Genomic DNA, 14,479 nt, shown 5'->3' on the forward strand with positions numbered 1-14,479 from the left:
CTACAAATTGGTCTTGGAGCATCAATCTCAACCCAATGGAACAAGAGTCTTCCTCACTTTCTCCTGGATACCAGTGGGAATGTGGCAACTGTCTGTTGGTTGTCCCTCTGCCTGACCAGCTTTTATCCCCTTTTTCAATCATTCAATAATATCCTTTTTATTCTAGTTTTTTTTTTTTTTTTTTGTAGTTCTTAATTTATTATGGGCAGAACCGTACTCCCATCACATGGTTCTCTGTTGATCTCTTAAGTGATACTTCAAATTTTTTTTTCAGAAACTATAGCGGGTCCATGTTTTTGGCTTTCAGACCACAGTTATAGAACATTAGAATTAAAATAATGGGCTTTTGTTTCTGGGAGAAGTTTGATATCATTAAAGGAAGGTTTTCCCCCCAAAGGCAGTCCAGTCCATTCTCCTCATTTAATTCTGGACTTGTTCATTTCAGTGCCTCTCTTTTCATGAGAATTGTGTGCCCCATGTTGATAATCAGAGGATCATTGAATAAGGCTCTCATATTTTTCATGAAAACTTGATGTAGGTATAAGAGATTTTTTGTTTAAGAGAGATTTTAAGGTTCTCATTTTGCTTTATTCAATCAGGTATTTTTTTCTCAATAGGTTTTTTGGATTCTTTGCATTTTTTAAAAGATATAAATTGTGCAATTTTGCTTGGTGAAACTTGGCTGGTTTCCCATCAAATATATCTTCATTGTGTGTGTAGATATAAAGATTAGCTATATAGATTCATAATACTTGATGTCTTGGTTGCTTTTTTGTAGCATTCATCATGTTTGAGCTCCCTCTCTCCACTTCCCTTCCCCCACACTTACACTTTTGATATTTTTGAATTAATTCCTTAGCGTATTCAAACACTAAGGATAGCACAGCCTCCCCCCCCTTTTTTTTATATGCATGCTTGGTCTGATACAGTTACTTTGCTTATCTTTGTTCTCTTTTGTACCATTTCTTTATCCTTAGTAAGCATATTCAAGATAATATAGTCCAAGCGCTGTGACTCCATTGTCCTTGATGTTGAACAAAGTGTTTGATATGAAAAAAAACTTTTCAGGGATTTTCCATTTTTACTCTGTTGTTCTCCTTACATTTTCTTCTGTAAATATGCTTAGCATAATTTTCCTTGCTAATTGGATTTTTCACCAAACTTTGTTTGAATTAGTTTTACCTTCTATCCACTGAAAGTCTTATGAAGAAAGAATTCTTGTAATTTTCTGCCATATTTCTCTTATAAGATTTTTTTTTCAGCTCATTTTCTAAGTCTCTTTTTTCCTTTGCTTACCAAATTTTTCTGCATGACAAATAAATCAACTTTTTTTGTGGATTAAAAGCATTTTTTGGCCTTTTAAATCTTCCAATTATAGCATTTTTTTCATTTGTTAAACTACTATATGAAATTATTGTAGTTTATATCCATACACTCATGTCCCAGGCATGTACCATTTTTAATCCTCAGTAACTTAGTAAAAGAGGATGCAGTTTTCAAAATTGCATGTCATCTTTTTTTTTTTTTTCATTTATTATTTTTCTACTTTTTTGATCTTTGCTTTAATAAATCAGTGATTTGACTACACAGAAAGCAGTTTTGGAGATGACCCCATCAATAACAAGTCATTTTCCATCAAAACACAACTTAATTTTTTTGTGGTATTATCCATGATAACCTGTTTCTTTTTATAAAGAAAGTAGTCATAATACTTTAATGTGACGTTTCTGAGTAGTCTCTATGCCTTTGGCCTCTCACTTCCCATTTTTAAATCATATTTTCCAATATAATTTTCAATTTCCTTACTTATTTCCATCTTTGTAGTGAAGTCACCGATAATCAGTATATATTTCCTTAATTTAGGAGATATAATAAAATGATTAATATAGTGTTGCTATCCCAGTTATCTGCAACAGACTGGACTTCTTTTGCATAAGATGCAATTATTTTTGTGATTATCATCTTAACAAAAACTTGAGTATTGTGGTATCAGAAGACCAAAAACTATTTAACTGAAAATACTGCTTTTTTTTTAAACATGAAAAATGCTTGATTAATATGATTCAGTGCCTTTAGTATTATGTTCACCTTGTTGCCAGACAAGTATGTCACATTTGTAATACTAACACTATGAAATTAAAGTGGATAGACTTCCTTCAAAACTGTGGTTCTTAATGAATGACATAGAAGACTTAGGGTCATCTCATAATTTTCTTCATTTCATAGGTTGTCACAAAAGAATTGTAGATGCTTTACTGGTGAAAATTCCTCTTGTGGTCATGTATTATGTTTTTTAGAAAGCAGCCTCCGTGGCTAGAATCATATAGTCTCAGCTAAAGCATAATAAATTTACTTTTATTATGGATTGCTATGCTTTAGTAGCAGATTGTTGGGTTTCAGCTTATTAACATATTAAAGGCTAAAATTGTTAAATTTTTCTTTCTTTCCATTAGATATTGTGATTTTTTAGGCTCTATACTCATAAAAAGCCACAATTCGAACCCTGCTTCATCATTTTATAATCACAATCTTTTTTCTTATACCTAAGACAGAGCGCCTAAGAGTCTACACTTACAGGCATGTTCTTTTAAAAAAAACTTTTCCGCTCCTGATTCAATTCAGTTCCAATTGATCAGTGATGAACAGAACCAGCTACACCCAGCAAAAGAACCCTGGGAAATGAATGTGGACTACAACACAGCATTTGCACTCTTTCTATTGTTGTTTGCTTGCATTTTTGTTTTTCTTCCCAGATTACTTTTACCTTTCTAAATCCAATTTCTCTTGTGCAACAAGAGAATGATATAAATATGTACACATATGTTGTATTTAACATATACTTTAACATGTTTAATATGTATGGGACTGCCTGTCATCTAGGGGAGGAAGTGGAGGAAAGGAGGGGAAAAGTTGGAACAGAAGTGTTTGCAAGGGTCAATCTTGAAAAATTACCCATGCATATGTTTTGTCAATAAAAAGATATAATGAAAAAATGAAAAAAGAAAAAAAATTCCTCCTAGCCCAGATAAGGTTTAAGAATCTTTCCTCTCCTCTTTGATAACTGAATCCTAATTTAAAGAAAAATAATTTTATTCTTTGTCTTCTAGATTAGTAGTGTTAAAATAAAATGGGATTAATACAAACATAAGGATTTGTGAGCTGTATATTGACTTGGTTTTAAAAGTAATGTTAATTTAAGTATTTCTCAATTGCATTTTAATTTGGTTCAGACTATATGGGTCCAAAGGCAAGGCCTCTGTTTGACACCTCTGTTCTAAATGTGATTGCTTTAAGGGATCATTGTGTTTCTACTGAACTTTTATCATATATCAATTGTAGGTAACATATGTATTTAGAGCATATTAATATATGTTCTTTTATATATTATTCATTTCTATTGATTATATTTTATATAAATTTTTTATATATTTTATATATATAAATATTTTATATATTATTCAATTCTACTCTAACTTGATATGTTTATTCTCTAAAATGCCTACAAAATCAAACAATAAAAATTTTGTTATTAGTACAATACTTGGGGCAGTTAGATGGTGCAGTGGATAGAGCACCAGCCCTGAAGTCAGGAGGACCTGAGTTCAAATCTGGCCTCAGACACTTAACACTTCTTAGCTGTGTGACCCTTAGCAAATAACTTAACCCCAACTGCCTCAGCCCTCCCCCCAAAACTGTAGTAGTATAATACTTAAAACCATCAGTGATATATAAAAATAGAAACCTAAATAAAAACTAGTAATAGCACAGCTTTTTACAAGATCAGTGGTCCAGAAATACATAAATACTAAAGTTATACCAACATCTATAGCCTTGAGGCAGAGGCAGTTCCTGGGCCTGGCCCTGGCTTTAACAGCCAGAGTTAGCAATGTCTTAAGAAATTTGGGCAAGTTGTAACAGGTCTGAGACCATGGAGGAAGGGTAAATGGTGAGCTATGGATTTTTCACCCATAGCTCCTACTATATTAAATGATACATAATAAATATGATACTTTACCTTGAATAAAACCTTAAGTTTCCTCATGGAAGTGATCATCAGAAGAGTTGCATCTCTGAGTTATTCAGAAATGGTCCTGCATTTCAGTGTTTGTTAACTTTTTCTTTCAGAGAAAACTGAACATAAGAAAACCTGTAATTCAAGTTTTGCTCAATTTGTTTTCTAAAATATCACTTAAATTGGAAAAATTTGTGTTTTCAAAATAGGCATTATGGCAGGACTATACTTGAATTCCAAGTCTATATTATCATTTACAGTTTTGGCTCCTTTGTAAATTTGCCAGTCTGGGGTCCTAAGTTTGTTATTCCAAACCATGGAATATGCACTGAGAAGAGCCAATGGGATAGAGAAGGGCTATCTTTGCTTATCTTTGCATCTCATTAAAAACAATCAACTTTTTAATGATAAAGATTGTTCAGGACAGGCAATTTGGGGATGTAGGCCAGTTTTCCTTGACTGCTGGGATACTGAGTATCTCTTTTGTTTTGTAATTATATTGAGTGGTCCTACTCAGTTTGAATGGTTGCTTTTTAATTAATTACTTCATAGATTTAGAACCTACAGGGGCTTTCTCATGTCATCTAATTCAATTCTCATTTTATAATTGAGGAAAACTTTTATCTAGAGAGGTTTAAATGAGGTCATAAAGTTTGTAAATGGCAGAGCTATAATTTGAACTCTAAACCTACTGTTGTTTAAGGCCTTTGTAGCTTATCTTCACTATACCATTGCTAATTGCTATTTTCCAAAGTCAGGCTTTGAAAATAATTTTTCCTTTCCATTCACTTGCTTCCTGGAAATAGTGGCTATAATAAACAGCTTTTATAATTTGCTTTCTCCGACTATTTGCAAGATTCTTTCTGACACTGATACTTTATCACCTGATAACTGCATTTCTGGATGAGTTGAACTTAGGATTTCTTTTTATTTGGATTTTATTTATTTGTTTGTCTCTGTGTCCAGTATTTTCCAGTATTTTTTTCCATTAATATATATTTTAAAAATGGTATTAATATTTTAAAAATATTTTGGGGGAGATGAATAATTCTTAGATTGCCTTCAACTAACTTTTCAGTTGTTTTGCTGAATCACCTTCCTCAGGTTTTGCTGCTTTGCTTTGTAGAGATCTGAAGGTTATTGTCTAGTTTTTTTTTCCTTTTGCAATTTTGTTTTTGTTCTTCCATTACTACGTATTTTCATGTTGTTTGAAATAATATTTGTAAAACATTTTGCAAACCTTAATGTGCTATATTACGTGATATTTTCCATCTTTTTTTTGTGTTGTCAGTTTTCATGTTCTTTTCTCTTTCTACCCTATGGTATTTATTTGTTTATTGAATTAAGGCTTTTTTTGCTTGTTTCTTTTATTATAATTTCTGCTAATTTTCTTTCATTTTGTTTATTTTTCAAACTTCATTTTGAGGTTAAAAGAGAATTTGACTTGATCCTGACTACTCACTATATCAGTTTGTTGGAACTCTTAAGTATTGATAGTTTAAAAGATTAATTAGTCTCATAACTGAGGGATTTAGTTGACAAATATGGCATCATACTTTGGCCTTTGCTTTGGAGACCCCCTTTGGCTGCTTAAAAATCAGTAGCTTGTAATCAAAGAAATTCTTTAAGTAACATTTATTTTGTTTTGTTCTCTAGTGTTATTAGTGCAATAGATGGAAAATCATTGGAAGGAATTCCAAGTGAAAAAATACAACAGGAAGCAGATTTTGAAACTGATGAGAAACTCGTAAAATGTACTGAGGTAATAGATTTAGAGATTGCTCTTTCCTATATTTTGTTGATATGTGTGTGTATATGTGTATACACACACACACATACACACACACACACAGGTATTTTCCTTTACATTTTAAGATGCTGCTGCTGCTTTTATTCTTCCAAATCTGATATTATATACCAGATTTTTTATAAACTTAAGGCCTTGCCTGGAGAACTGAGGGTTGATCATCCCTCAATTTTAGGGGTATGAGTTGAATTATTACTCTCTCAGGGTTTTTTTTTTAATTGAAAATTAATGTTTGTAGTGAATGGCATTTATTGCATTTTCCAAAGATGAAAATGATTGTTTAACTTGGAGATCTAGCTTATTTTTTATCAGTAAATAATGGACTGTGCTGATCCATTCATACTGTTTCCCCTAAATCAATAAATAGGTCACCTAAGATCAGAATGTATGATAAATGAGATTCAAAGTAAATTGTATGGGTATAGAATATCTTGAATTTCTGTGCTATTTTTACATTCACAATGAAGTTCTTACAGAGACATTTTGGTCACATTAACATAATTTTATCTTTTTACTTCATCTGCTTTTCCCATTATGACTTCCTGCTCTTCCTATATCCCAAAGAATCATATCTTTTTTTTTAAGAAAAAGATAAGAAAAAAAAGTTCAGCAAAATTAGCCAGTCAGATCTGACACCTATAGTCCCCTTCCTCTGCAAAGGAGAGGAATGGTATTTTCATCTCTCTTCTTTGGATACAAAATTAGTTATTATAATTATGCCCCAGTATTGATTGTGGTTGTCCTTTTCATTTACTTTGTTGAAGTGATTGTGCATATTGTTTTTTTAATATTATCTATTTCATATATTTTTCCATTTTTGTTATCTTTACCACTTCTTACAGTATTAAAATATGCCATTATTTTCAAGTACTATAATTTGTTTAACTGTTCAAGCATCAGTTTTCATCTTTTTTTTTTTGAAGCAGTCAGGATTATGTGACTTGCCCAGAGTCATAAAACACTCTGAACTTCAAATTTGCACTCTATTTCTTTGACTCTAGGGCCGATGCTTTATTATCCATTGTGCTACCTATTTGCTCTGATTAACATCATTTTTAATGCTAAGTGATTTAAGTGGGTCACTACTAGTTTTCATTTTCTGCTGAGGTGTGTAATGTTCATGTTATAATTTCTTGTTAAAACTGAAGTGTTTAGAAATATATCTCATGTTGCATTAGTCACTTTTAAGATTATTGATCTTGATTATATAGTCAGAAATAAAAATCATGACTTATTTTCTAATTACTATATTACAGGTATTCCATTTCTTAAAGGATCAGGACTTTACAATATCAGGAAGTCGTTACCAGTTTGCTAAAGAGATAGCAATAGCTGGCAGTGCTGCACTTTGTTCACATCTTAAAACTCTAAAAAGTAATGGGATGAATAAGATAGGACTCAGAGTTTCCATTGATACAGATATGGTAATGTAGAATTCATTTTTTTCTTTTTAAAATACATGTATTATGGCAGGATTTAAAAGTTTACTTTTACTTAACTATATCTCACTTAAAAGGAAGTCAGTTTAGTATAAAATTTTCTTTATCCGTTTTATTAACATTAATTTCCTGTTTAAGGTTGGAGTCTTATTCTCAGCATATTTTGTATGACTTTGTCCTTCCAACTTTCTGTACTTATTTAGCATACTGATCTTATGTGTGTAATATTCAATATATACTTAATAATTACTATTTTCTGTGGCTTGTACCATTTGATTGTGTTTCCTCCTCCCTGAGGCCTTCCTTGGTAACAAGTATAGTTAGATGTTAGAAAAACTATACATTAATTTCCACTGGTTAATATGTGGCTTTTATCATAAATACTATTCAGTTAGTATTTGGGTAGATAATCTTTCTCAATTTGATTGTAGTTCCTTAAGGGCAGGAACTATTCACTATTTTTCTTTCTTTTATATTTTCCCATAGCACTTTAATATAGTAAATGCTTTAAAGGTAGTAAAATGATCACTTATTATTATAGAGGCTAAAATGAGACAGAATTTTTAAGTGTTATTAGTTTCCTTTTATCCAAGCAAGATATAGTAGGAATGCTTGAATTTGTATTTTCATCATCATGATGGGCTTTGTTTAAAGAACCTACTTGATAAAAATAGTTGCTTGCTTTCAAAGTTCTGTTTCTTTCCTTGAAAAATGTATAAAATGGTTTTTGCTAAGAATCTCAATCGAAAATGAATAACCACATTAGAGCATTTAAATAATATTGTCATAATTTAAGACTAAGTTTGTTTATTATTAATATTGCTTATTATTAGGACATATTTTAAAGTCTTTTTGTAACATAACCACAATCTCTCTACTGTCCTATTAGGGCAGTTACTAGCATTTGTCTATAGTCACATGGCATCTACTATGGTTTAAGATAGTGTGAGATAATTCATTTTTATAGTTTGGGAAAGGTCTTTCCTTCCTTTTTGTGTTTCAGGATATTAAGTGGTCATTATATTTAATCCTGAGAACAGGAGCAAAAGAACCAACTCACTCTTTAACTTTTGTAAAAGAGCTATAGTGCTTCAACCTTTAAATACTCAAATATAATAAAAAGTGGTAGGCCATGCACTGTAGAATAAAATGTCTATTGTTAACATGTCAGTATATTTAAACTCACTAATATTTAGGAATCCTTGCTATTTTCATAATCTCTTAAGCTAAGCTGGAATGTTGTGCTTATACCCATGAATCATTTGGAATTTGTATTTTTCTTTCAGGTTGAATTTCAGGCAGGATCTGGAGGCCAGCTTCTTCCTCAACATTTCTTAAATGATCTTGATAGTGCTCTAATTCCAGTGATTCATGGTGGGACCTCCAATTCGACTGTTTTACCATTGGAGATAGAATTAGTGTTTTTCCTTATAGAAAATCTGTTTTAGCAAAAATAAGTGCTATTATGCATTATAAACTGATTTGTTATAATTAACTTCAGCACCAAAGCTGTAATAAGACACTAAAGTAGATGTTTGATATTAAATGTTTGAGCTTAGCATTTATTATTGAGATTAAACATTTAAAAAATCTAGCACAGTATAGATAACCCAAAAGTTTCAGGTATCCACAATTTCTGAAACTTTACACTTTCTTTAAAAAGTTCTTTTAAAAAAGAGCAGTCTTTTGTCTTTGGGAAATCTGCAACATTTATTGTGCTGGTTTTAATGCTAAGCCAAAGTATCTGCAATTAGCTATACCTCTTTATGTCCACAACTGTTTTAATGAAAATTCTTAATAAATGTCACCTAAATCAGGAACATCTTTTGCATATATGCAAATAAATATACCCCCATTTACAATTTGTATGTCAGTGGCATAGAACTGTTTTCATATCCCAGAGAGTGTATAAGTACAATAAGAGTGCTGATTTGTATTATGAGCATCAGCTGACTATGTACTTAAACTCTTGAGTATTTGGCTAACAATATGGATTTTGCCTTTTTTCTTCTCCAGAGTTAGTATCTGGATTTTTCCTGATTAAATATACATAAATCAAATGATTGTAGGTGCTTTAGGAACTTGTGCTTCTATATGTAAGTGTATTTTTTTTTAATAGAGAAAATGACTCAAGTCTGTGTTTTATAACTGTATCTTTAATAATTTATAAATGAGTGATATTTTTATACTATAGTGATTTCTTCTCCTTCTTACAACCCTTTACAGTATATATCAGTATATTTACAACTTCCTTGAATGATTGACGATAGGCCAGACAGATGACCCTTGAAGTAGTCCTTATGTAGCAATAAATGAAGCATAAAGCAAGGTTTCTTTTTCTTTTTCATTAATCCTTGAAACCTATTTAGCAGCCCTGTTTTACTTTCAGGGAAAACTATTAATGTCAATTTTCATGAACTACTTTAGGATATTTGAAATTCTTTTTATAGTACTTATTTTTGATAATGGGGTATTAACAGAAGTTAAACTCTATGTATTTTTATGTATTTGCATTATGAACAAAATCTGTGCCTGAATATAAAGGTTCAGTGAACCCTCCTCCCCTCCCAATCAGGTTTGACAATTAACTGTTACATAGCTTCCCTCTTTGCTACAAATAGAAAAAAAATAGTAGTGGAGAAGCAAAGGGTGCATTTCAATTAGTGCTAACAAAGGGTTGTAGGAACCTAACCATTATTTAGATGCCTTTTTGATTCTCATGTGGGATATTTATATGTTTTTGTATCAAAAACACTCCTTATGTATAGATCAAGAAACATCACACTAATTAACCCTGTTTTAAGAAATATACAAAGTAACAACTTGAATACACACAGGTCAGAGTTATAACTCAGGATCCAAAGTCTCAGGATAGAAGAGATTGGGGATATTGGTAAATAAAAACATCCAGTTTCTGTTGAACTACATCTCTAATAATTAGTCTAAGACAGCAGTGGTACAGAATAACCACTCTTCTGAAGAGCTAATTTAGCAGGTGTAAATATTGTTAAATTTGCAGATATTTAGTGAAATGGCAGTGTGATAACTTGTGAAGTATACTGTAACTGTATAATATAAAAGCAATTTGTTATTAAATTGGATTTGTTTCTTTTTTTTTAGTTCGTGTTACAATTTGACATGAAAATGATTGCACATTCTAAAGCATAATTAGTACATTCTCTACAGTCAAGTAATCAAAAAAAAAAGTTGTAGGTGCCTTTCTCATGAAGTTGATACATTTATACTTAATTTGTATTTCAGACGATATTTGAAAAATCTTTTGATTATCTTCATGCGTTTATCTTTCTCAATAATTTTCTGGTAATGTTTTTCTGATTGTTACTTGTTAATTCATCAAGATTTGAGTTTATATTTTTAAGTGAAGAGAAAGGCTTATTTTGTTTAAACATCTTCATAATTGTTTTTTGCTTCCCTACTATTAGAAAAGTACTTTGGGGTTTCTGAATGTTGAGGTGAGAGCTACACAGCTATAGGCAAAACCCATTGATCTCATAATTTACATTTTCTGAGCACACTTGTGCTGGATAGAATGAAAACTACCAAGTATACAAAGGAAGAGGCCAGGCGACAACCAAAACTGACACGTGTGTGTGTGTGTATGTGTGTGTGTGTGTGTGTGTGTGTGTGTGTGTGTGTGTGTGTGTGTAAAATCAAAAAACAACTGAATTTTTTTGTTTTGGGTTTTTTAAAGAAAGCAATTTATAGGTGAACAATTTGGAAATTCCATACCATGAATTAAATTTGAAAACTGAATTAAAAGGTTTCATTAATATACACTTTTAACAAAATATATATTTTCAATGACATGAAATTTATCCTCTAAAATTAATATTTGGTAACTGTATTTAATAAAACCAGAATACTAAATGTGATGATTGTGGTAATAGCTTATGGAAATTGTTATAAATGAGTGATATAATGCCTGAATAATGCTGAATTGTGTTGCAGAGTAGGTAAACAAATTTCTAGCAATTAAAACAAGTTGAATACCGGTTTTTCTCATTCTCTTAAGTGTTTTGCTAATTAGAATTAATAAAGTATATTAAGCTAGTTGCAAGATTTTTAAAAAAGTCTAGCTACAACTTTCTTTTTTTATATTAGTCATTGCTAATGAAAACAAAGTTGCCAAATTAGTTTAATTCTGTCAAATCTGTATTTTGTACTGAGCCTAAAACCAGTATTTAAATATTCCCCTTTTTAAACTTTTACTCTGGGCTTTGACTTCTACAGTAACTTTTCTATGGTTAGTAATGTTTTCATACATACTTCACAGATGAAGAAAATAATATTTTCTTTTAATAAGGTAGAATATTGTTTTAAAATGTACCAGTTTAGCCAAAAGTATAGATGTTATTATAACCATCAACAAATATATCTTCATTTTTGCCCTTATGTTACCCATGTGTCCTTGGGCAAATTACTTCTCTGAAATTCTGGCTTTCATTCTGTAAAATAGCTAAGGCCTATGAGTCCAACTGGGCTGTAGGGAATCAATTGAGTTTTAACACTTATGGAGGTGATTTGAAAACCGTAAGACAAGATAAAATAGAACTAAAATTTAGAAAAGTAAAGTCAAGGAAACAGTTTAGAGGAATAAATAATACCTGTAGTATTATAACAGCACTGCAAAATGAGTCATGAGCATGAATTCAACAAAAGGTATTACCATTTTCTTATGGGAGTTTAGATGTGACCATTGAGGCCTGAGTCTTTTTGAAAGAATGACTTTAAGAAATGGGTTAAAGTAGAATTAGGCTTTAAAGAAAAACCTAGGAAACAAAAAACTGGAAGCAACTTAAGTATCCAAAATTTTTTAAAAAGCAGTTGTGGGGTTGAATTGCTGGGAGTAAAGTGGTGTTCTCAATAGTAACAGAGAAGTTTGGAAGAGGGGAAGGTTTGGAGGAAAAGTTATGAGTTTAGTTTTAGACATGTTTAATTTAAGTTAAACTGGGACAACCAGTTCAAGATATCTAATCAGCAACAGGAGATTCAGAAGTGAGGTCAGCAGAGAGGTTGGGACTAGAGAATTAAATATTAGAATCATGGTAGAGATGACAGTTGAATCCATGGGAACTGATGAGAGCACTCAGAATACACAATAATAAGGTTGATGGTATTTAATTTTCTTGACTAAAATGGAGATTTCAATGTGAAGATCAAATTTGAAAATATGGCAACTTATAAAAGTATAAAAGGGTATATACAGTTAGTTGTATTTTGATACCATAAAAATGGTAATTTCAGTGTGGTTGGACTTTATACCTTCCATCTTCATGACTTATGATGGTTTTTTAAAAAGTATCAACTGGTGGTTAACATGTGATGATATACTGTGCCTAAAAAGAAAGATTATCAGTGAATGGAATGCCAGATGAATTATTCATGAAGACTCTCTAGCTTGTGAAACCTGTTACAATGGTGTGTGCGCTGACAAAACCTTGTTTTTTTGGCTTGCAACATAAGGCAATAGAATGACTGTTATTGGAATGGTCAAGTTATATAACTTCAGCTTCAGGTTTTCTCTAAGATAGAGATAATTTGCATCAATAAACATTTATTAAGCTTTGATTATGTATAAAAACACTGTTAAATGGTAGGTATATAGACAAGAAAAATCTTAAAATATACAGATAAGCAAATATAGAGTAATTTGATAAAGAGAGTTCTAACATTTTGGAGAAGGTATGTGGACTTGAGTCTTGAAGAAAGTTAAAACATTCAGAGCAAAGGTGTGGAGGAAGGGATTTCCTGTTGAAGGAAACTTGAAAAGCAAACATCTTGGCAGAGACTTTGTGACACAAGAACAAAATAGTGTGTTACTATCAGTAAAGTTTCCTGTGTTGGATTTTTTTGCTTTATTGAATTCCTTTGTCACTAGGGAAATAGGGCCTGAGTAGGAAATACTATGATATAAAGATAAGATAAAATAGAGCTAAAATTTAGAAAAGTAAAGGCATGGGAGCGATATGGAAGAATAAGAAATATCTGTAATAATATAACAACATTGCAAAATATGTCATGAGGATGAGTTTAACAAGCAATTTATTAATCACCTACATGGCACATAAGCAAAATGAAAAAGCTTCTGCCCTCAGAGTTTGCATTCAATCCCCTGAATTCCAGTAAGAGCATGTATACATTAAATATATCTATACAAAGTTTGGGGGAGGGAAGGAAGGACATAGGTCTAACATGAAGAACAATTTAACGAGTTTCAGAGGATGCAATCAAAGAGTAAGAAAAAGTAATATCATTTATGAAGAAATGAGAAATGAAGGCTTAGGGTAATAAGACTAGGTATAAGAGAAAAGGGAATGGTGCTAAGAAAAAGCAGCTTTGGCTTAGCCAGTCCACAATATAAAATATGGGCATTGAGTAGGACTACAAAGTCAAGTGAACTCCCTTCTGTCATTGGCAAAAGCAATGTTAATTTGGAAATTAATTCTAGAGAAAATGAGGGGAATTATACATTATTTGATGATTAAAGCATGGAGAGCTCTGGGTCAGGCTAATTAAAAAGGAGTGAGGTAGACTTCATCCTTTGTCTGTTTGCTCTACTCAGCAATAGCCTAAGTCCAACATGGATAAAATGATGTGATAATGTAAAATGTTTGGATAAACTTAAATTATGTCAGTGACAAATATTTATTAAGCACTATCAGGTATTATATGAATATTAGCTAGTATATTAGAATGCAGGTTTACATGAGTATCATTTCAGACAGACTTGCTTTGTCATCGGTATTTAGTCCAATCATTTACAAGTATTCAGTTCAAACAAGATCAAGTAATTAGGTGGTTCTGTAGTTTTAGTGTAAACACTGTATCAAACAGAAGCAATCTTAAAATTCAATAGGTCCAAATTTGAACTTTGTCATTACTCCTGAGAACACCTTACCGTTTCCCTGTTACTCAGGCTGACATCAATCTTAAAAGTCCCCCTTTAACCTCACATGTAGCCAATCTATTGCCAAGACCTGTGGATTCTTCCTTCCCACCATCTCTTGGATATGATATGCTCCCTTTTCTCTGACACTGCCACCACTCTAGTACAGGACCTTAACATTCACATCTGATTCAGTTGTTTTTGTCACGTCCAGTTCTTTGTGTTCCCATCCCATTTTCTTGGCAAAGATAATGGAGTGTTTTGACTCTCCATTTCTCCAGCTCATTTTACAGATGAGGAAGCTGAGGCAAAGA

General features: G+C 31.6%; 1 protein-coding gene and 1 long non-coding RNA gene across 4 annotated transcripts in view; one reads left to right on the plus strand and one right to left on the minus strand.

Moving 5' to 3' along the window:
• Positions 1-10,354, plus strand: part of ZFYVE16 (zinc finger FYVE-type containing 16) — a 68,306-nt gene extending 57,952 nt beyond the window's left edge. For all 3 annotated transcript variants that reach the window (XM_051992726.1, XM_051992736.1, XM_051992746.1), the window contains 3 exons: positions 5,669-5,774; positions 7,076-7,243; positions 8,545-10,354. In XM_051992726.1, coding sequence (XP_051848686.1) covers positions 5,669-5,774; positions 7,076-7,243; positions 8,545-8,706 — 436 coding nt within the window. In that variant the 3' untranslated portion in view covers positions 8,707-10,354. The remainder of the gene's footprint in view (positions 1-5,668; positions 5,775-7,075; positions 7,244-8,544) is intronic.
• LOC127559127 (uncharacterized) overlaps positions 1-14,479 on the minus strand; it is a 31,962-nt gene that overhangs the window by 16,572 nt on the left and 911 nt on the right. The window lies entirely within an intron of this gene.

This window comes from Antechinus flavipes, chromosome 1 (assembly GCF_016432865.1).
Source record: "Antechinus flavipes isolate AdamAnt ecotype Samford, QLD, Australia chromosome 1, AdamAnt_v2, whole genome shotgun sequence".
Classification (NCBI taxonomy): Eukaryota; Metazoa; Chordata; class Mammalia; order Dasyuromorphia; family Dasyuridae; genus Antechinus; species Antechinus flavipes.